This window comes from Desmodus rotundus, chromosome 6 (genome assembly GCF_022682495.2).
Source record: "Desmodus rotundus isolate HL8 chromosome 6, HLdesRot8A.1, whole genome shotgun sequence".
NCBI classification, from domain to species: domain Eukaryota; kingdom Metazoa; phylum Chordata; class Mammalia; order Chiroptera; family Phyllostomidae; genus Desmodus; species Desmodus rotundus.
In genome coordinates, this window is record NC_071392.1 from 70,423,299 (window position 1) to 70,447,915 (window position 24,617).

Below are 24,617 nucleotides of genomic sequence, written 5' to 3' on the forward strand. Positions count from 1 at the left end.
TAAATGGTGATGGAAGGAGACTTGACTTGGTGTGGTGATTATACAATATAATATACAGATAATGTGTTATGGAATTATACACCTAAAATCTGTATAATTTTATTAACCAATGTCACCACCAATAAATTCAATTAAAAAAAAAGAAAACTAGTAACACTTTTAACATAATTCATTGGCAAGACACACAGTTTTCAATTTAAAAAAAGGTTGGGATCAGTTAAGGTTTCTGTGTGACTTTTTTTAAAAAAGCCTTAAACTGAAAAGTCATTTAGTGGCATGAGGAATGGGACTCTTGCTCCACTGTGTAGTGAACTACCCCATCCCCTGGGCTCAGTGAGCAGAATGTCAAGGAATACAGACACTTCTCTATAGCACCTCAAGAAGCATGGAACACTATTTCACTCTTAAGAAGTAAAATGTCCTTAATATATACATATATGCTACAAAATTCTTTAAGTAAATATTTTTTAAAAATTTGTTTCATCTGAGTTATTTAATTTCTTTGTATTTAAGCAAAACAATTTTTTAAAGATTTTATTTATTTATTTTTAGAGAGAAGAGAGGCAGAGAAACATCAATGTGCGGTTGCCTCTTGCGCACCCCCACCGGAGACCTGGCCTGCAACCCAGGCATGTGCCCTGACTGGGAACCAAACTGTTGACCCTTTGGTTCACAGGCTGGCACTCAATCCACTGAGCCACACCAGCCAGGGCTTAACAAAACAATTTGTTACATAACTGATAAACACAGATGTGGTTATACCCTAGGATAAATTATACAACAGAATTCAAAAGAATTCTCTTATTTTCAAAGAAAGATGAGAAGGGAAGAACCACCTAAGGCTTTACAACATAGTCCCATTATGCAAATTATTTTGACACTGGAAAGAATTTTTAGCTTATATCTACATTCTTAAGAGCTGCAATTAAAACTAAAATAGCCAATTAATTTAATGGAAAAATTCATTTCGGTGGGGCAAATCAAATGAGTAATTTTACATTCTATAGATGGAGTTTCTTAATTGATTTTTTCACTTTGCAACAGTTCATTTAAAAAGAAAAATGTTTACCATGGAATTTTTCTGCACATATTTGTATTTTGTTGGTAACATCTTTGTCTTTGGTTCCTAACACTCACCCTGTGATTAAAAATGCTCTTGAATATGCAATCACCCAAATAAACAATATGAAATCTACTCTGAAGTCTATCAATCCTGTCTGTTGAGGCTCAAGGTTTCTCTCAGCTTTGACTCCTAAGGGCATAAACGGTGAGAGAGTTGTGTGCAATCTCCCTGTAATTAGACCTTCAGTGAAGGGAAAGGTTTTTCCTTCTACAGCTCAAGTACACTTTATATTACTTTCATATTTTCAGGGAAAAAAAGTCATGAATTATGCTGCAATACAAACTATTGCCAGGATATGCATTACATTTTTTGGTTATTTGCTCTGCAAAAAAATTATCTGTTCAGAATATAAACCTGGAACAGTAAATGCAGTGCTTACCACTCTGGCTTCACACCCACCATCATCACCATTTTCAGAGCAATCCTTTTGTGCAAATTCCATTTTTCTATTGATGTTGCTAAACAGATGACTCCAATTAGCAGTAGGTGAAAATCTTGGAAATAAGAAGATACTACCTGAAATTACAATTAAACCCATGATTATTTAGGTTGGTGGAGAAAAAATAACATTACACAAGAAGGACATTATTTCATTGCTCTTAATTCTGATATTCAACTAAGTAATCTTCCCACTTTGTTGAGAGAAATGTAGATGTGTCTGACTACATATTTAAATTTGGTCTATATCCTACCCAGAAATAGTAGTGTTAAGGGAAAATATACAGAAAAAAGAGTTTCCAGGTATCCAGACTTTTAAGTATCTGAGTAACATCAGACAAAGGACTTCTATGCCTTAATTTCTCCATCTGTAAACTAGGTCAATTGGTTTATGCTCCTATCATAAAATGTCAATGACTGTGATTTGGGAAAATTCTGAGTCAAGCTTTCAACTCACCAATATCTTCATTTCCATTTGTATTTTAAACAGTTTCAACTTCAAAATTATTTACTACAAAATAAATAACCTTGAATGGAGTCAACATTTTAAGCCATTTTTAGTTAACATCATTACGGTTTAGTAGAATTTACAGACAATTAGGGCAACCATTTGCACCAGTATTTACCAAACTATGCTCTGAAGTATGCCAGGTACATAATATTTTTTCTCAAAAAAAAAAAGATTTTGTGGTCAAATAAGTTTAGAAAACAGAATTCTGAAATACTAGAATATTCTTTCCTATAGGCCTCCTCAAAATCTTTAAATATGAACAAATATTGTCACTCTCAAAGTGTGAGATTCCATATATTTCATATTTTTCAAACTTATCTAATCATAGAAATCTTATTTTTCAATTTTTACGTGAAGTACCTCATGGGACAGATACTGAGGAAACTGACTCTAGGAATTGCTTGGCTAAACCGAACAAATCACAAGGCTGTGCTGAAATAAAAGGATTGTAAGAGAAGTTATCTCTTTTAAAAAATCAAATAATATCTAGTAAAGAATGGAAGAGTTATAACAAAACTATTCTAATATTATGAAAACATAGAGAAATAGGACAACTACCTTTCATGATGATTTTGTTATTTTAAAGTGCATCTGCATTTTTAATACAGCTTACTAAGCTTGGTTTCATTTAAAATAAAAATAAAAATTGAAAATTAGCCTTGTGTAGAAGTGAACAAGTGGACATCTTTATGTTGTATAAAAAAGTTAATTTATCATGCTTTTCAAAGTTTATATTTATCTCTTTACATTTTGTAGTAATTGCACAATAGAAAATAAATAATTACATAAATTTCCTTATTTCATTTATTAATTACTCTACATTGAATAAACATCCACTATGTGTCAAAACTGTTACATAAGCAGGGGATATAAGTATCAATGTCTGACAGTTTTCCTTCTTCACACCTCTTCAATACTCAAATATCAAATTTTTCTAAATAGACCCTACTATTTTACTGTATTGCAGAGCCCTGTTTATTTTCTTCCTAGCACATCACATTGTGTAAATACTGTTTGTTTACCTGCTTGTTACATGTCTTCTCTATTCCACTACACCTTCTGTTTTACTAGCCATTGTATATTTGGCACCTAGCACAGTCCTGCCATGGAGTAGGAGCTCAGTAAGTAGTATTGAATAAATGAGAGAAGGAGGAAGAGAATTAATAAATAAGCTATGGTCACTGAGCTCTTGAGTCCCAATTGCCTACACTCTTCCCCAAATTCTATCTTCCTAACTCCCTCAACCTTTACTGTAGGTATAAGTATTTTTTCAATTTATTAATCTACTAGTGCTTTCAGACTATTTTTTTCTCCCCAGTTCTATCCCTGCCTCTCTGAATTTTTCTTCTTGGCCTTCTTAGAAAATTACTTCTCTTTTGCCCTTTTCTTAAAAGCTGATATTCGACAGGGTCTGTAGTCCTCTTGTTTTACACACCAATGGCTGAATCTTATGATTTCAATTTCTATCTCCATGTGACTAAAGTAATGTCTGGCACCCAGTAGGCATTCAATACACATTTGTTGAATGAATGCTGAACCACTAAAATCTTTACACCCAGTCCATTTGAATTTCCCACAAATATCTAAAAACTCACCATACCCCTTTTTATGGTGATTGAAATTTTCATCTACTCAGCTTCTCAAGCCAGAACCTGAGGGTCAGCCATGGCTCTGTTTTCAACTTTCAGGATATGTGTATTAGTCACCAAATCCTATTATTTCTAGTTCCTTCAAATCTTTTCAATGTTTCCACTTTTTTCTCTTTGTACATTACTACCTTCATTAAGCTCTTCATCATTTCTCATATGGTTACTGTATGGTCTGTCCTTTTCTAATCCACCCCTTATAATTGTCATAGTCATTTTTCTGAAGTGTAAATATGATCACATAATTGTCCTTCCTATATTTCTTCAGTGAACCCCATGTCTTTTAAGACCAAATCTAATCTTCTCAACATGACTACAAGACTCTTCATCATTTAATTCTATTTCATCTCTCCAACTTAGTCTTTCAGCTCCACCAACTTCTTCCTATGTGTCCGGTCCCCAAACACAGAGATGCTTTAATACCTGCTTGTCATTTAACTGGAATGATTCCTTTCTCTCACCTTGGTTACCTCCCATCTTCTTTCATGAATGAACTCAGATATCAGTTCTTCCAAGATGCCTTCCTTGAACACCCCAGAACAGGTAGGATGGTACTTGCTTTTGTTATAGCACATCTTAATCTATATAGAGATCATTTCTTTACTTAACCCTCCCTTTCCCTTGACTAGACATATTTTTGAAGCCACAGATGTGTCTTATTGATCACTATTTTATGGACTTAACACATACCTGGCACATATTGGCACTCAACAGATGTTGAATTAATTAGTCTAAACTCAAGGAGTTTATAGGCTATTAGGTGAGGAAAAAACAAGTTAACAAAGAACACGACAATTATCACAGGTGCACAAGAGCTACATCTTCAAAGTATAGTTGAGGTTTCAAAGAGTAAGTGGCCACTTTTCCCAAAGGAATTTGTCAAGTCTTACAGGACCTAATATTTGATTTGATAATTGTAAGATAAATAGATATTGGAGCTTTCTTCTTCCCTTGTTTCTTTTGCAGTTTTGCTCATTGAACTAAGCCCCACTGATCCTATCTTAACAATACTCTATACTCAAATGAGAGGACAAATGCAGTATTACTTTAAAAACACAAAGGAACACATATAAGCAAGTCATTATTAGAAAGTGAGTAAACACAGAAAGAGGTCCAGGACCATGAGATTTGCTTTTTATAATCTCTTTAGATTATACCAGCAGTTGAAAGGTTTTGTCTACAAAGAATTAGATGGTAAATATTTTAGACTTTGTGACCCTTATGATTTCTTTCATAACTACTTAACCTGTCTTTGTAGCACAAAAGTAGCCAAAGATAATGTGCAAATGAATGACCATGGGTGGGTGCATGTCCAATAAAACTTTACTTTAAAAATTGGGTCACAGTCATCCTCAGACTCATGGTTTGTCAATTCTGTAATTGAATATGTAAATAAATTATGGCCTGCAGCCCAACTGTCTAAATGAAATTAGTTGTTAAACCGAAGAAAGGATTTTTTCATTCTCTGTTTTTCATTGTATTACCCATTCTTTGTTTTCCTTCAGAGTTAATATATTTGAAGGACATTAGCCACAGGCAGATGTGTGTGTTTATATTCTAAGTGTATAAGAGGTAATAAGAGAAGGTGAGATTGGTTTGTGAATGACACTGATAAATATAACTATTTTCAAGGCAAAATTGGAATGTCAAATAAAATTCCTAATGAAATTTGAAGTCCATTTGCAACATCAAGAGTTATATTTCTGTTTCAAATGGGATTTCATAAAAAAGGGGGGCTTTTGTGATGTGAGCACCTGGGTTCTCTCTTAATTATGTAACTTATACCAGTTCAGCAACCCTCCTACAAGTCAGTATACTTACCCATGCAAGTCAATACTTCACATCAAGTTTGTGAAATAAATGATACGTTTTGAGTACTTTTTCAGTTCTAATGTGTATGATTATAAAGCCTATATTTTGATAATATATTTAAGTGAATATTTACTTGTGTTGATGAATCCAGTGGTCAAACTCCAGTTTTCACATTAATTGACCTATTAGAAGATTTGACATATTGGATCATTGCCTCATTCTTAAAACACCTGCTTCACTCACACTTCAGAACCCCACACTCTTGTGGTCTTTCTCCTACTTCAATAACCTATCGTTCTCAGTCTTTGCTAGCACTCTCTCTTCTCACCACTCTCTTAATGCTGTAGCTCAGTTGGTCCTCTTTACTTTTCTCTCTTCACTCACTCCCTAAATGATCTCATTCAATCTGAGGGCTTTAAACACCATCTATGTGGTGAGGACTCTCAAATCTATATTTCCAGCTCAGTTCTGTCTCCTGAACTCCAGACTCATTTGTTTCCAACTGCCTACTCAATGACCTCACTTAGATTTAAAAGAGGTCATTCAAACTTAATGTCCAACACTGAACTCCAGGTGTCAGTCTCTCCCCTGCAACAAGCCTATTTTGTTCATAGTCTTTATTCCAATTGATGGCAACAACATTTCTCCAGTTGGCAGGTCAGGCTCTTAGATTCCTTCCCTTCTTTCATATGCCATATCAAATCATTCAGGAAATTATTGATAAAATATGTCAATAAAAATAATACATTCAACATCCTTATTACTATCCCTGGTCTAAATTACCATTGCCTCTCACCTGGATTATTGCAAAAACCTATTAGGTGGTAGTTTCCTTTCTACCTTCTCAACATATCAGCCCATGTTATCCTTTTAGAGTAAAAGTCAAATCAAATCAATCATATCACCCTGCTACTCCAAGCTCTTTACAGTGTCTAACTTCATTCAGAATTAAAACCTTATTGTGGCCAGTTTGGCTCTACGTGGTTCAGTTTCTGTTCACATTATCTCCCCGATATAATCTTCTATCATTCTCTCCTTCACTCACTCTGCTCAGTCACACTGCAGACATATACGTGCCTTAACTAAGATCTTTCCACTGGGCATTTCCCCTTCAGCAATGGTTATTCCCCACATTTGCAAATGGCTCACTTCTTCATTTCCTGTAAATCTTCATGTATGTGTGGACACCTCACTGAGGTCTACTCTGCTCATTCTATTTAAAATTGCAGCCCTGGCTGGTGTGGTTCAGTGGATTGAGCACCAGCCTGTGAAGCAAAGGGTCACTGGTTTGATTCCCAGTCGGGGCACATGCCTGGGTTGTGGGCCAGGTCCCTGATGGGGGTTGTGTGAGAGGCAACCCCACATTGATGTTTCTCTCCCTCTCTTTCTCACTCCCTTCCCCTCTGTCTAAAAATAAAATATTAAAAAAAACTGCAACCCTCTCCTAATCTTCATTCTCCTGTTGCATATTTTTCATAGCCCCAATTACATTCTAGCTCCCTAAGTAATTTATCTATTCATTAAGGCATATTGTTGGTTGTCTCATTTGTCCTAGAAAGACAGGGATTTTTTAAATTTGTTTTTATTCATTGATGTATTCTGAAATGCCTGGCAGAGTCCTAGCACATAAATATTTATTAAATGACTGAGTAAAACATGTAATATAATATTTTATGGTACATGTGTGTATCTTCACATTTATAAGTCTAAAATGTATATATGCATGTGTTTTTAATAATAATAACAATAAAACTATTCTGGGATTATCTAATTGGGCACACTAAATATTTAGCATTTCAAATTTTATTTAACCAATGAGAGAAATTGAATACTTCCTGAGATTCTTCTATACAGCAATGGGATCTGTAAAATACAGGTATTCAGCATAGGCTTGATAAGTAGGCAAAGTAAAGTTGAAACTATGGTGGCTAAAAAGATCGCTGTGTAGGGCTCTGAACCTAGATAAGGATGTTATAGACATATTATTCTCTCCAGTGATAAGACTTGAGATTCCAAAATGCTGCCATAGGCTAGAATGATAGTTTAATACTATCAAACAGACTTTAACTGTGGATATTAAAATGCATAAGAATACTTGATACTTAATTTGCACTATTGTTTTATATATATGATTTGATTTGAGTACTATAACCATTGGATTGTGTGGCATTATCTTTCCCCATTTACAGATGAGAAACAAAGAGTTTTTAAGGGACATGATCAGGATCCTACAAGTAGTTACTGGTGAATATCTGGTTTTAAGCTTCAGTCTTCTGACTAAATCTCTAGCCCTTTCCTTGTAGCTTGGGTCAGCTATTTCTGAGTAAAAGGTCAGTTGCCCTGTCTGGACAGAGGATCACAAGACTAAAAAACAGTTTTCTCCACTTTCTCCAAAGTCCTAAGGACTTTGATTTGTTTCAAGTTCCAGTTAAGCTTAAGAGGAGAAAAAAATTACAAAGTTTAAAATGAATTTAGGCTGAAATACCTGAGGGGAGATGATAAATTCACTTTGGCTTTGCAACAATCAGAATGTTTCTAGAGGGGGGCAGTGGTCAGCCCCATGGGGAGGCACCCTCCCTGGGCCAATGGGGCAGCTGCATCAGCTGGGGACCTCATCCAAGCCCACCCACTTCTGGAGGAAAGAGCCAGACTTCTCAGAGGTCAGTCTTTTCAATGAGTGGAACCCCAGGGCCTTCTTTATGTTCAGCAAAGAGAGCTTGCAGTGTGACCTCCCCATAGGATGGCTGCATCTCCATTCTGGGTTCTAATGATGCCACCACTTGTCACTTTGTGGTCTTGAGGCACACAGATAATGGGGCTGTCTCTTTGACATGTTGTGATGGAACCTACACCAAAGCTGCAGTCCCCTGAATCACGAACTCCATAAAATCCCTTTCCAACCACGCTCAGTGTGCAAGGCTGGACATGCATCTCATGGGCGGCTTCAGTGAGGACTGGCAGTTGTCACAAAAACTTACTCATCAACTTCTTAGTGAATTTCACAGACAAGAAGATGACACTCACTTAATGAGATTATGTGTGACAGAATTAAATGACCTGGAAGAAAATGAAAACCACTTTCCAATAATTTATGGCATTGCTATCAACATTATAATGTAGAGATTTATAGAGCCTTCTTCCAAGATTGGGGTCAGAGAGGGGCTGTGTACTATGTGAGAGCATTAACAAGAGGACCAATGATTATTATTCACGATGCAAAGACACAAATTTGTGTAGGACTGAACTCCTGCATGCCACTTCCACATGTGGATTTCTGTACAGCAAGATGATAAGCAAATACTAGGGAACTTTTCCAGTTCACCTCTAGCTGAGAGCCCTCACTTTGTGGAGCATTCTAGATCTTCCTGATGTTTAAAAAAAAAATCTCCAACAAATATGCTATATCATGGAAATAGAGTTTAACTCTACAAGAAAAAAAAAGTGAAAATGGCTTATGGGGAAAAATCCTTTCTCCAGGAAGCTAAAAATAGGAATTGCCAAAGAAAGCAACTTTTTGCCATGACAAAGACCATTGTAAGGGGTTGGATAGAATATGAATTTGGAATATACATCCATTGAGTCTTAGTGTCTTTCAAATGACTTTCAAAATAAAATCTTATTTTGGCAAAGAAAAAACCAAAAATATTTCTACAGTGATCTATTCACTTTTGTTGGTGTACAAATAATAATAATACTAAAATTGACTAATGTATATTGAGTGCTTACTATGTGAAAGACATTGCATTTATTAACTATTAAGACCTTAAGTGTCATTGACAAACCAGAGGTAGTTTCAGTAAGAGACAGAAGATGGTGGTGATGATGGAAGTTCGGGTGATAGAGTAAAGGAATGGAATTGGGGTCTGGAAACCATAAAGGCTGGAGGTGGGAAGACTTGAAGAGGAGATTATATATATTTTCAAATCTAAGCAACACTATCAAGTGAAAGAAAGATGAGGTTTAATTTGTGGAATCTTTGCTGTCAGAGAAAAGTTTAGAGTCAAAGTGACTGAGTTTCAGACTTTGGTTCAATATAGTTGAGTCACTTAGGTGTTAAAATGATTCAAAAATGGTATGGATTTCCTTGTGAGGTGTACTAGGCCTACACAGAGGAAGCCTTTAAGGACTTCCTGAGTCATCTCACTTGTAAGAGGTATTGTGGAGGGGAATCCTTGGCTGGAGTAGAATGAGTCAGAAAAATTCCCTTCCAAATCTAAGATTCTGCAACTATTAATTTATTCTGAGGCTGACATATTGGGAGTAAAGGACTCTTGGACAGCTATCAGCAGCCTGAGTAACACAACTGTCATTGGTGCCTAGAATTTTGCTGGCTCTTGTGGGGAGCCTCCACATCCTGAAAAGAGGCAGAGCTATTTCTTTCACAGTTTCTACAAAGCCAGGCCTTCCTAGGTACCCTTTTCCTCCTATCTCCCTCCAACCTGCTTGCTATGTAAATGCCCCATGATTCCAGTTAATCTTGCTTCTATCTAAGCAGTGAAATGTTAATTTCGTCAGTTTGATTATTATTAAGTCATAAGAGACAAATATGTGACAATTAAATTTAATTATCTCTGACAGTGGGCTCACACAAGCCAGACAGACAGAAATTACTAATTTGACACCCTATTTTTTCAGGAGTTGCCAAACCCTTCCTCTTATAGCTTCTTTATTGATAGCCATACAGCACATTGGAACATATAACATACATAGCACATTTGAAAAACCTTGTTTATAGCTCCTGGATTTGGGGGACAGCAAAGCTTCAGTCTGGGGGTGAGAAGAACTAAAGTACTGAGCTGGTTACATTCTTCCAAATCAGTGGTGCCTAGGAGGAATGCAATAAGAAAAGAGGCGCAGGAAGGATCAGAAATGCAAAAATTAAAAAAAAAAAAAGAAAAAAGGAAAGGACTTCAAAATGGGAAGGAAACATGAAAATAATACAAGGAATAATAGCTTCTACCACAGGGTCGGGAGTAAGGGTGGGGGGTACACTGGTTAGTTAGGGTGTCACAGGTTAGTTAAAAAGAAAATCTCCACCTACTTTATAAAACAGATTAACTCCATGATAATAAGATTGAACCCTGGCAGAAAAAAGAAGTCCAAAGGTAATAAATTGCATAGACTAGCATCTTGAACTTGACATCTTTCCTGAGAATGTTTTGGCTGTGGTTTAAGCAGTTGTGTGCTGAGTTAGCTGCAGACGGTGTGGAGATAAGGTATTCTGGTTTAATCCATTTCACAGTTTTAATGGGAAACCGAATTCACTTTCTTCAGATGGGTACCCTTAGATTGTACACAGGTAAGAATACCTCTCAGTATGAATAAACTCCTCTCAGCAAGAACAAAATAGAAATACATGTAAAAGTTAAGTTGGCTTTATCTTTTTAAATGGCAGGTATCTGGAAAAGAAAATATGAAACTTTTTCTTAAAAAAACAAAAATTACTTTCCCACACTGTGTGAGACTGAATTCTGCTATCTACAAAATGCTTATGTAGGATGTGAAAGAATTTGCCCTTTTGTTGGGAGAGATGCACCAGGTTTAGATGTCAGCCTGGGAAGATTGGACACATTTCTCCTACAGACGTGCACAATTCAAGAAGTTGCAGCCTGTGTTTTGTTCTTGTCCACCTGAAGGTGGACACACGTGCAGAGTTCTCAGAAGAGAAACACCTGGAAGTTTGGAGGACTTACATGGAAGCATTATTAACAGGATTATTGCTCCCTTTGAATATTACTTAGCTTAATGAAAATATCAGCACAAAACAAGGAGTCTAATTATGGCAAACATTTGTAAGACAACTTACCTCTGAAGATGGCATGATCCCAAGCAATGGGAACATTAGACCAGGCAGCAAAGCTGTTACAGACAGAGGCAAAAGTTCTGTAAGCCAAAATATGGCAACAATAAAGAGCACGTAGGCACATTGTGCTTCCTGGAAAGACCAAAACACAAGGTGAAATAATGAGACTGGGAAATGATCATTCAAATCACAACCACATTTGCTAAATGGAGCTATGTCACTGAGAAAGTAAGAAGAAACTCTGAGCCCTAGCCAGTACGATTTGGTTGGTTGGAGCACTGTCCCATAAACTGAAAGGTCATGGGTTTGATTCCCAGTCAGGGCACATACTTGAGTTGCAGGTTCAGTCCCTAGTCAGAGCGCTTGAGAGAGGCAACTGATTGGTTTCTCTCTCACACTGATGTTTCTCTCTCTCTCTCCCACCCTTCCCTTCTCTCTAAAATCAATAAACATGCCCTTAGGTGAGGATTAAAAATAAAAAACAAGCAACTCTTAGGTCTCTGCACTTTGATTTGGGCAGTAAACTGTCAGTTCTTAGGGGTTCCAAGAGCCAAAATTTAGTACACGTGAAAAAACAAAAACATTTAAAAAATCCTCATTCTTTAAGTTTCCTTCACATTTCCTTCAAAACAGATAACAGTCAACTTTCTCTGCCTATATCAGTGTATATGCTAGTTCCCAACTTTATTTGGCTGATGAAATTCACTCCCAGTCTTGTGGAGTGCAGAAATGGCTAAGTTACTGTGCTTCCTCTGGGACATCCGACTGTTAATTGCATTCCTTGCTGCCTGGTTATTTGGGACCCACACACACATATGCCTTCTCTTCCTTCTACTAAAAGGGGGAAATCAACCTAGATGAAAATTTTTGCTGTACTTTGTTTCAAAGAAAGACAATGCCAACCTCTGTAGCATGGATAAGACTGCATTAATTCCTAAGTGATATGAACCTGGAGGTGAAGAACCTTCTGCCTTGCTTTTTAGACAGCTGACCTCCTTGGGAGACATGGAGACCCAGCAGGACTGAGACACTTATTAGAATCTGCTGCTTTGCTAAGTCTAAAACTGTAGGTCTCTGTTTATGGGCATTGTTAAGAAATTGTTGTTGTTGAGATCTAAGATGGTGTAGGAGTAAGTGGAAGCTACACTAACCTCCTCCCAAGACCAAGAATTACAACTAAATTAAAGAGAAATTGTCCTGAATAACCAACTGAATACTAGCTGGAGAGAAGCCTTATAACCAAGGACAGACGGAAGAAACCACTTCACCACAACACTAGAAGGGAGTTTGGAAGAGGCATGGGAGGGCTGGCTGGGCTCCCATGGGCTGCAGCTCAAGTTCCAGAGAGATATTTCAGTGGCCAGAGGGTTCCCCCCGAGAACTGAGGGGTCTAAACCCCAAGCTGGACTTCCCAGCCTACAGCACCAGAGCCAGGAAAGGAACCCAAATAACATCTGACTGTGAAAAGCAGTGGGGTTTCTGTCCACCAGGGAGAGATAGCTGGAGACATAAAATCCTTTTAAAGGGCCAATGCACAAAATTTCATTTGCAGCCACTTATCCCTGGATTCCAACAGAGAGAGGGCAGAGTAGACTAGATACACGTGAAAAGAATCTGCAGTGGCTGGCACTGAAGATAGAGAACTGAGGAACAACCACCAGGTTCCCTGTGCTGAGTCATTCCTCATAGTGCAGAAGCCATATTTCTTGAGCAGACTACTCATTGCAGTAACAGTCTGGGAGGAAGCAATAGCTCCACCCCCAGGAATCCATCTCACCCCACAGTGTGAAGCTTAAGCCTGGGTACTGAAGAGTATGGCTGAAGGCTGTTTCAGAGACAAAGCCTAACAGAAAGCCTTCAGGCAAGGGCAGATCTCTAGGAGTTCTGAGACTTTAACTGAACCAACCATAGGCCCTGCTGGTAAAAGCCAGCCTCGGTGCACAGCCTGTTTTTATCTGCACACACCCAGGCCCAGCATCGGGAGCCACAGGTTGTGGATTACTGATAACTCCAAAGAGGTTGCCCAGGGCCAGTCACAAGCAGCTTCTGACATACGGCTGCACCAGCATCTGTACAGATCTACATAAGAAACAAATACAAAGAAGCAGCCAAAATGAGGAGACAAAGAAACAGCCCCCAAATGAAAGAACAATAGAATTCTCCAGAGACACATCGTCATTAAAATGGCAAAGCTTAAAGACAAGGAGAAAATTCTAAAAACTGCAAGATAAAAGCAGGTAGTTACCTACAAGGGAACTCCAATTAGACTGTCATCTGATTTCTCAACAGAAACATTTCAGGCCAGAAAGGAGTGCATGAAATATTCAAAGTGATGAAAAGCAAGGACCTACAACCAAGGCTATTTTACCCAGCAAGTCTATCATTTAAAATTGAAGGAGAAATAAAGAGCTTCCCAGACAAGAAAAGGCTAACAGAGTTTGTTAACACCAAACTAGTACTGCAACAATTGTTAAAAGGATTGTTTTAAGAAGAAAGAAAAAATAAGAAACAGAGGAAAAAGGTTTAAAAATAAAATGGCAATAAATATGTATCTATCAATAATCACCTTAAATGTAAATGGCTTAAGTGCTCTATCAAAAAGACATAGGGTACCTGAGTGGATAAAAAAACAACACCCATATATATGCTGTCTCTAAGCAACCCAACTCAGATCAAAAGATTACACACAGACTAAAAGTAAAGGGATGGAAAGGAAAATAAAAGCTGAGGTAGCAATACTTATATTTCCCAAAATGGACTTTAAATCCAAGACAATAGTAAGAGTCACAGAAGGACACTACATAATCATAAAGGGAAAAATCCAACAAGAGGCAATAACCTTAGTAAAATTTATGCACCCAAACAGGAGCACCTAAATATGTAAAGCAACTCTTGATGGACATAAATGGAGAGATGAAGAGAAGCACAGTCATAGTAGGGGATTTTAACACCTTATTGTCTTTAAAGGACAGATCTTCTACACAGAAAATCAACAAAAAGATAGCAGCCATAAACAACACACTAGATCAAATGGATTTAATTGATATTTTCAGAGTATTTCACCCCCCAAAGCAGAATATACATACTTTTCAAGTGCACATGGAATGTTTTCTAGGATAGACCACATTTTAGGACACAAAATAAATCTCAATAAATTTAAGAAGACTGAAATCATATCAAACATCTTCTCTGACCACAATGCTATGTAACTAGAAATCAATCACAAGAAGAACATTGAAAAACATGCAAGGACATGAAATCTAAATAACACATTATTAAACAATGAGTAAGTCAACAATTAGATAAAGGAAGGAACTAAAAGATACCTGGAAACAAATGAAAATGAGAACACAGCAATCCAAAATCTGTGAGACCCAGGAAAAGCAATCTTAAGAGGGAAATTCATAGTATTACAGGCCTATCTCAAAAAAACAGAAAAGTTCAAATAAACAATCTAACTTTACACTGAAAGGAACTTGAAAAGGAATAACAGACAAAGCCCAAAGTGTGTAGAAGGAAGAAATAGTAAAGATCAGAGAAGAAATAAACAAAATAGAGTCTAAAATATGATACAAAAGATGAGTGAATCCAAGAGCTGGTTCTTTGAAAAGATAAACAAGATTTACAAACCTTTAACCAGACTAATCAAGAAAAAAATGAGAGAGAGTCCAAATAGATAAAATCAGAAATGAAAGAGGAGAAATAACAACTGACTCAAAGAAATATAAAAGATTGCAAGAAAATATTATGAACAACTATATGCCAACAAACTGGACAACATTGATGAAATGGATAAATTCCCCAAAACATACAACCTTACCAAATGAAATCAGGAAGAATCAGAGAACCTGAATAGACAGATTAACCCAGTGAAATTGAAGTAGGAATGAAAAAACTCGCAAGACTTCCAATCAGGATGGAGGCATAGGTAGACATACCTTGTCTCCTAGTGCAACAAAAAAAAAGAGTTAAAACTAGCCTCAAAACAAAAAATACTCAGACCTGCCAGAAAATTGAACTGTACAGAAGTCCTACCACCAAGGATTTAAGGAAGCCATATTCATCCAGGCAGGTAAAAAGGGTAGAGACACAGATTTGTCGTGGAGAAGACATGATGTGGTGTGGAGAGGTGGTGGTGGCAGCAGCACAACAGGTGGTCTGCATTCACATGTGGTGGATAAAATCAGGATGGATACGTTGGGAGCGAGTGATCCCAGCCCCAGGCCAGACTGCGCAGCCCAGCGTTCCAGCTCTAGGAAGATAAAGCCCCATAACTTCTGACTGTAAAAAACAGTGGGGGTCAGGGCAGTGGAAGATACTGCCAGTTTCTCAGGAGAGTCCATTTAAAGGGCCCAACAGGATTTAGAACATATGCAAACCCACCCACTCAGGGATGCACCACCAGGTCAACAGCTGGAAGGGCGTGTCACATACAGGATGGAAATGGGACAAGTGCCAGGCAAACTGCCAAAAGCCAGGCAGCAGCACTGTCCTCGCTCTGACTCCTACCCCTACACAGAGCCACAAAGCAGTGAGGTAGGTTGCCGCACCCTGGTGAATACCAAAGGTTCCACCCCATACAATTTAACAGGTGCACTAAGACAAGGACTCAAAGCAGCTCTACCTAATAAACAGAACAAACACACAAAGGCTGCCAAATTGAGGAGAAAGAGAAATGTGGCCCAAAGGAAAGAACAGAACAAAATCTCAGAAAAAGAACTAAATGAAATATACATAGCCAACCTACCAGATGGAGAATTCAAAACACTGGTGATCAGGATGTTCAGAGAACTCAATGAGTATGGCAAAAACATAAAGAAGGAAATGAAGGTTACACTAAGTGAAATAAAGAAAAATCCATATGGAACCAAGAGTGAAAGTAGTATTCAAATCAACAATTTGGAACATAAGGGAGAAATAAACAGTTAACCAGAACATAATGGAGAAATGAGAATTAAAAAAAACAAGGAGAAAATAAGAAGACTCTAGGACATCTAAAGTGCCAACTTCCAAATCAAAGGGATTCCAGAAGGATAAGAAGAAGAGTAAGAAATTGAAAACTTAATTTGAAAAATAATGAAAGAAACTTCCCTAATTTGGTGAAGGAAATAGACATACAAGTCCAAGAAGTACAGAGAATCCCACACAAGTTGGACCTAAGGAGGACCATACCAAGACACATCATAATTGAAATGCCAAAGGTTAAATATAAAGAGAGAATCTTAAAAACAGCAAGAGAAAAGCAGAGAGTTACCCACAAAGGAGTTTCCATAAGACTGTCAGCTGATTTCTCAAAAGAAAATTTGTAGGCAAGAAATGACTGGCAAGAAGTATTCAAGTGATGTAAAGCAAAGACTTACAACCAAGATTACTCTATCCAGCAAAGCTATCATTTAGAATGGAAGGGCAGATAAAGTACTTCCTAGACAAGGTAAAGTTCAGGGAATTCATCATCACCAAGCCATTATTACATGAAATGTTAAAGGGACTTATTTAAGAGAAAGAAGAATATCAAAACTATGAACATTAAAATGACAACAAACCCACAACTATCAACAGAATTTTAAAAAACAGAAACAAAAACAAACTAAGCAAGCAACCAGAAGAAGAATAGAATCATAAACATGGAGATCATTTGGAGGGTTACTAGCTAGTAAGGGAAAGGAGGAGATTGGGAGAAAAGGTAGAGGGATTAAGAAACATAATTGGTAGGGGTACAAAATAGACAGGGTATGTTAAGAATAGTATACAAAATGGAGAACCCAAAAAACTTACATGCATGACCCATGGGCATAAACTAATGGGAAGAATTGGTGTAGAGAAGGGGGATACCAGGTGGAGGAGTGTTGGGAACCGTTCCAAGCGTGGGAAATGTGGCTCAGCCCCCACTTGGAAAACCAGTGGGGAGCGAGATTGGCAGGCAGGACCCACATCCATGGATAGGTTCTCCAGTGAGAAATCAGGCCTGCATTGTACTTAGACTGCTATGAGACTTGTTCTTGCTAAAATCTCCATCACCCCGAATTGAGGAAGCAAATGTTTACTGAGTATCTTTATCTTCCCAGAATCTGGGCTAGACCCTCCAGGTATGGGACAGAGCCCTTTCAACCATTTACATTGCAAATGTCCTCCTTTGATGTATTCAGTCACTTCCTCTCCTGTGTCTGCAAAGATAACCACCCAAAACAAACCTTTGTATAGTAAAGAGGACCTTCTTTGATGTTAAGGGCCTCAAAAACCTATAAAGGCTGGTCATAGCAAGGCTCTTGGCCCTCCCCACTTGAGGGAGTGGCCGATGCACTGATAGCTGCTCTCCTCTTGAGAGAGTGGCCGCACCGTCCCTTTTCCCCCACAAGACTTCTGTAGTCCGTGTGTATGTGTATTGGAATACTGAAACCTCAACAGCAGATCTTGTGGGCCGAGATCTGTGTCAGAGGAGGGCCAAGGGGGAAAATCGGGACAAATGTAGTAGCATAAGCAATAAAATATACTTTAAAAAACTCCCAACAAACAAAAGCCCTGGACCAGATGTCTTCACAGGTGAATTGTACTAAACATTCCCAGAGGAACTAACACCTTCTTTCTCCAACTATTTCACAAAATTCAAGAATAAGGAAGGATCTGATGCTGATTTTACAAGGCCATCATTACCCTAATTTCAAAACGAGATAAAGACACTACAAAGAAAGAAAGTTATAGGCCAATATCCCTGAGGAAAATAAATGCTAAAATCCTCAATAAAATATTAGCAACCAAACACAGCAACACATCAAAAAAATAATACACCTTGATCAAGTAAGATTTATTCCAGGAGTTCAAGGTTGGTATGACATCCACAAATCAATAAATGTCATTCACCACATAAACAAAATGACATATAAGAACCATATATTCATATCAATAGATGTAGAAAAAACATTTGATAAAATCCAGCACCCATGTATGATAAAAAAAAAAAAACACTTCTCAGCAAAGTGGGTATAGATGGAATGTACATAGAAATAATAAAGGCCATATATGACAAACCCATTTCCAGCATCATATTCAATGGACAAAAAGGACAAGTGTTCCCCCTAAGACAGAGAACAAGACAGGGATGTCTGCTTTCACCTTTCTTATTCAACATAGCAGTGGAAGTCCTAGCCACAGCAATCAGACAAGATGAGGAAATAAAAGACATCCAACTTGGAAAGGAAGTAGTAAAACTGTGTTTATTTGAAGATGCCATGATATCCTACTTAGAGAATCTCAAAGATTCCAACAAGAAACTACTAGAACTGATAAATGAATTTAGCAAAGTAGCAGAATACAAAATTAAGAACCTGAAGTCAATTGCAATTTTATATACCAATAATGAACTAACAGAAAGGGAAATTAAGAAAACAATCCCATTCACAATTGCTTCAAAAAGAATAAAATACCCAGGAATAAATAAAACCAAGGATGTAAAGGGCATGTTCTTAAAAAACTTTAAGACACTGAAGAAAGAAATAAAAGAACATACATATAAGTGGAAGCATGTACCATGTTCATGGATAGGAAGAATTAAAATCATTAAAATGTGCATGCTATCCAAAGCAATGTATAGATTCAATGCAATTCCTATCAAGATTCCAATGGTGTATTTCATAGAACTAGAAAAAATATTTCAAAAATTTTATGTAACCACTAATGGCCCCGCGTAGCAACAGTGAATTTGAGAAAGAAGAACAAAGTTGGAGGAATCATGCTACTTAATATCAAACTATACTATAAGATGATAGTGATCAAAATAGCATGGTACTGGCATAAAAACAGACACATAGATCAATGGAACAGAATAGAGCCCAGAAATAAATCCACACCTTTATAGCCAATATTTGACAGAGGATGCAAGCACATACAATGGGCTAAAGGTAGTTTATTCAATAAGTAGTATTGGGAATACTGGACAGGTGCATTAGAAAAGTGAAACTAGACCACCTTATACCACATACAAGAATAAAATTAAAAATGGAATAAAGGCTTAAATATTAGACCTGAAACCGTAAAAATCCTAAGAGAAAATATACTCTGCAAAATCTCAGACATTGCTTGTAGCAATATTTTATCTGATATATCTCTCCAAGCAAGAGAAACAAAAAAAATAAACAAATGGGTCTACATCACATTATAAAGATTTTGCACAAAGGAAATCATCAACAAAATAAAAAGACAACCAATGGACTGGAAGAACATATTCACTGATACATCTGATAAGGGGTTAATATCCAAAATTTATAAAGAACTTACAAAACTCAACACCAAAAAAAAAAACAAAAAAACCCCAACCCCAAACAATCCAATTAAAAGTGGGCAAAGGACCTGAACAGACACTTCTCCAAAGAGAACATACAGATGGCAAATAGACATATGAAAAGATGTTCAACCTCACTAATCATCAGAGAAATGAAAATTAAAACCATAATGAGATACCATCTTATACCTGTCAGAATGACTATCATTAATAAATCAACAAACAATAAGTGCTGGTGAGGATGCAGAGAAAGGGGAACCCTTTTACACTTTTGGTGGGAATGCAGACTGGAGCAGCCCGTGTGGAAAGCAGTATGAGGATACCTCGAAAAAATGAAAAATGGATCTGGCTTTTGATCCAGCAGTCCCATGTCCTGAAATACATCCAAAGAAATCCAAAACACTAATTCAAAAGAGCATAAGCACCCTTATGTTCATAGCAGCATTATGTACAATCACTAAGATATGGAAACAGCCCAAGTGTCCAACAGTAGATGAGTGGATAAAACAGCCATGGGACATTTATACAATGGAATGCTACACATCCATAAAAAAGAAGAAAATTTTACCCCTTGCAACAGAATGGAGGGACCTGGGGAACATTATGCTGAGTGAAACGGGTCAGTCAGAGAAAGACAAATACCATATGATTTCACTCATATGTGGAATCTAATGAACAAATTGAACTAACAAGCAAAATAGACACAGACTCAAAGACAGAGAGCAGGCTGACAGCCTTGGGAGGCAGAGGGACATGGCAGAAGGATAGAGCAGAAACAAAAAAGGACTCATGGACGTGCACAACAATGTAGTGATGGTGGTGGGGAGGGGACAATAAGGGGGCTAAATGGTAATGGAAATAAATACAGTAAAAATGTTTAAATGGAAAGAAATTGTTGAAATTCATCATTATGTTTGGCTGATGTAAATAATTTTCATATGAAATAATCTGGAACACACTAAGTGATCATAAAGATTAGCATATATTATATATCACCTTGTTTTGCTCTCACACAGTTTAATCTCTGCAAATAATGAACTGAATTTGACAATTTACAAAAACTACCTGAGCTTAATGAAGTCTTTTAGTTAAGATTTTCCCAGAGCAATACAATTTCTAGCTCCACTGCCTTCCTACTCACCTACCTCACGGTGACCCCTGTGAGCTTGGTATTTACTCACCAGCATCTTTGCACTTTCAGTGGGTTTCTAAGAAATCTTTAATCATCCAGAATTGTGTCATATTTAATTGTGTTTATCTTTACGAAAGAGAAAGGAGTTTTGATGTTAACAGTTTTATACAAAGTCTGACTATAATCTTGAACGAAAAAACAAAACAAAGTTGGGCTTTGACTGAATCTTCCTAAGTTGTTCTGGAAAGTATTTGTGAATACCAATAATTTAAAGTACCAGTGTAGGAGAAAAACTGGGCCTGCACTTTCTGAGTTAGAACACATATGAATAACCCCAAATCTCCTCCTGATGACTTTATGTTTTCTATTGTAGAAAGGTAACAAGAACCTAGATTTCAAAGACAAAATGGACTTTTTAATATCTTGCTCTTTAGGTACATCCAACCATTCTCTTGATCCTCTGTCCTCCTGTCATTTTACCTCTCAATCTGCCCCTCAGCCTTGACCCCACTCCTTCCACTGCAGGCGAGGCTGTTCCAAAACCAGATCATCTTCCAAGAATCCACTCTGATTTTTGTCACTCCTTTGCATAAAGCCAGATTAAGGGTCTAGCCACCATGACAACTGCTTGGAGCACCAATCCATAAGGGACTTCCAAACCAAAAAAATAAAAAAGGAAGGGACAGAAAGACAGTGGGAGGGAGGAAGAGAGGGAAGGGAAGGGAAGGGAGGGAGGGAGGGGGGAGAGAGAAAGGAATGATTTTAGCTAATTCTGTTCATCACACATAACCCCTCCCATTGGGGATGAAATTTCATTTCAACATTGATCAGCTTCATCTGGATAGTCATATTCTGCTCAGATAGGGCAACTTTGTAGACAGAATAAAGAGCGTAATTTCCAATATTAAATTATTAGCTTGCCTGGAATACCTTCATATTTTAACAGGCCCAGCCCTGATTTAAAACAATCAAGTCAGTGATTTTGAGTAGTTGATTAAAAACAATTCAAAAATCTTCATCTTGCATTCAAGGACACCTATGGTCTAACTATAATAAGACCTACCCTGTTACTTCCTGTCATCACTCTATTTTTAAAGAGTCTTCTTTACATATCTTCTTGACATTTATATTCTGATACCTTGTCTCATCATGCATCCCTTTTCTAAACTCTGGTCCATAATATTCAACAGTAAATCATACCAGTAAGTCCCTAGTTGCACTTACTGGTCACAAGTAAGTGCCAGCTACTACTGCCTGTGACCATATTTAGGACTCTTGTACTCTTTGACCTAGTGCAATTCTTTAAGGAAGCAGTTGCAAGCTTATGGCCAAGTCTAGCAAGAAAATACAATTTATTTGACTCAAAATGTTGTGTGTGTGCTTGAGTCAGGATTTAAAGACCATATTAAATATAAAATATGAAGTTCGGCTTCTCTTGAAAAACTAAGGAATTTGGTAGCATTGGGATCAGATTCTTCCATGTCGACGATTCTCCAGACTTGAGAAAAGTTTTCCTTTAGAGACTGGCGTGCACTTTTCAGTTCTGTACAATACCACCACTCCATTCACACATCCCCTTACCCTCTTAGTATTTCTCAGCATTTGAGTAAAATCTCTGATGTGAAAAATGTTGCCTACCTGCTCTGCCTTGCATATCTTACTTCATCATCCCGGAATCAACACCATTTGAATTTCTCTATGGAGTTGCTCTGTGGTCCACAGACCAACAGCATTAGTGTGATCTGAAAACTGTAAGAGATGCAGAATCTAAGGCCTCTCCCCCAATATACTGAATCAGAACCAGGAAGTTCCTGATGTTATTCTCATACAGGTTAAAGGTTGAGAAGCATAGCTTACTTTCTCTTTCAGATCTTCCATTTTACCTTTAACTCTTTACTCAACTTTCAAACAGAAACTTGCTTCCAGGTAGTGTCCTTCCACTCAAGCTGAGTCCCTAGATTGATGACCTATTTTGAAAACTTGCCCATCTTTCAATGTGTGGTTCAAATTTATATCTTGTCTGTGGAGCTTCCCCAACCATTTATGTACATTTCATATTTTTGCATATGAAAAAATGCAAAGTCACTGGCTAAGACACCCTATTTGCATGGTCCCTAGTAGCTGCCTTCCAGAAATTTGTGGGGAATGCCCCATTCTTCCATATCTTAAAGCTCAAAGTCTAGAAAAGGAGGATAACAGAATTATTGGCCTCTGAGGGGTAAGATGGCTATCTGTCTCAATTTTCTGATTAGCAACCATTTTCATTCTCAAAAGTGTGCCTCTTTGGCTGAAAATCATACAATCATTCTACTGATGGGACCATCTTAGGAACATTCCTTCTTTCATTTCCTGTTTTCCATTACATGATCTTTCTTGGTCAGGCATGGAGTCATGGGCAGGAAAGTGTTTTTTCCTAACAATACTTCAGGCGTTCAACAACAGACAAAATGTCAAGTATTTTCTTTCAGGAATCTTATATTAAAATATATACGTTCATTTGGGATTTTTAAATCAAATATCTGTGAATATTCTTGTTAAGAAGAAAGGAACAAAAGAGATATTTTATTGTTTTTCTATCATTTACATATATTCAAAAATCCTAACAGAGGGTTGAGTGATTTTGGTGAATAGGTTCTTCTGATGAGAAGGAAAACTCAGAAGTTATATAGCCACAACTCAAAAGACATCCTGGATATTTCATTCATAGAGCCAGCTTTGAGTTACAGGAAAAATTATTTTATTTTGTCACTGAAATTCTTAGTGTGTCCCATTACCTCAAGCTATACCATCTTTGTCTCCTGTTGATCTTTTCAACTGTTTTCTGTCCCTCTCTATCTCCACCTTCTGAGGAAACGCACTACACCTAAAGCAGGTGCACACCACCATTACCACCACTATACACCACCCCCACCACTACTGCTACCACAAGCAAACAAGGATAAACCAATAAAAAAGGCCGACTGTCAAGTACAATATGTTAGACTATGGGTGAACTGTTTCCCCTCTCTTCCAACTCTTCTCAAGTCCAGTCAAAGTTGCAGGTACATCTGACACATTTAAATTAACTCTGCAACCATAACAAGTAAAAGTTTAAATCAAATTCTGTTGTAAAAATGGCAAAGCTTTTTAGTATTATGAATCCTTGAACTGAATGACAACAACACAAATAATATCTAGTTTTGTCTATTGTAAAAGAAAATATAGAAAGAAAGCAGATTCAAAATTTTGACCAACACTGATCTTACAAAAAGATTTTTAAAATCATGATTCCTTCTCAGAATACTACATAAAACCGGGGAGGAGGGAAAATCCAGAAAACTTCCTCGAAAATAAAAATACCAATTTTCTGTTAAAAAATCTATATAACACTTCAAAAGTTACGTTGAGTTCAGCAAATAAACCACATCCGGTCAGACAGAGGCAGTTGCGCAGAATACAGATTTGTCAATTTCATTGCAAAGTATGAAGTGTGATATCACCCAGTGGGGGTTTCCTGTTCTGTACGTGAACACTGTGCCTCCCAGGGTCATTTAGGGCCATCTCCACTTTTCCTATTGTAAGAAGCATCTCATACCACCAGAGAGATGATAACCAACATGGACAAAAACTTCCTGTTCCTACATTACAATTATTTTAGAAGATTTATTTATTTATTTATTTTTAGAGAGGGTAAGGGAGGGAGACTGAGAGATAGTGTTTATTTTCTTTTATGTTTACTTTCTCTTACCATTAATGTGTGGTTGCCTCTAGCATGCCTCCTACTGGGGGCCTGGCGGGCAACCCAGGCATGTGCCCTAGACTGGAAATCCAACCATCGACCTTGGTTGGCAGACCAGCACTCAGTTCACTGAGCCACACCAGCCAGGGCTATAAATTT

General features: G+C 37.4%; 1 protein-coding gene and 1 pseudogene across 3 annotated transcripts in view; one reads left to right on the forward strand and one right to left on the reverse strand.

The window, feature by feature from the left end:
• Positions 1-24,617, reverse strand: part of SLC13A1 (solute carrier family 13 member 1) — a 112,859-nt gene that overhangs the window by 63,999 nt on the left and 24,243 nt on the right. Inside the window, exons 1-4 of one of the 3 annotated variants that reach the window (XM_045191195.3) lie at positions 22,379-22,510; positions 21,221-21,391; positions 11,337-11,465; positions 1,503-1,639 (exon numbers count right to left, since the gene is read on the reverse strand). In XM_045191195.3, coding sequence (XP_045047130.2) covers positions 1,503-1,639; positions 11,337-11,372 — 173 coding nt within the window. In that variant the 5' untranslated portion in view covers positions 11,373-11,465; positions 21,221-21,391; positions 22,379-22,510. Of the gene's footprint in view, positions 1-1,502; positions 1,640-11,336; positions 11,466-21,220; positions 21,392-22,378; positions 22,511-24,617 lie in introns of those variants that run through there. The other 2 variants (XM_045191196.3, XM_045191194.3) reach the window with 2 other exon arrangements.
• Positions 8,091-9,015, forward strand: LOC112299804 (protein N-terminal asparagine amidohydrolase pseudogene; annotated as a pseudogene).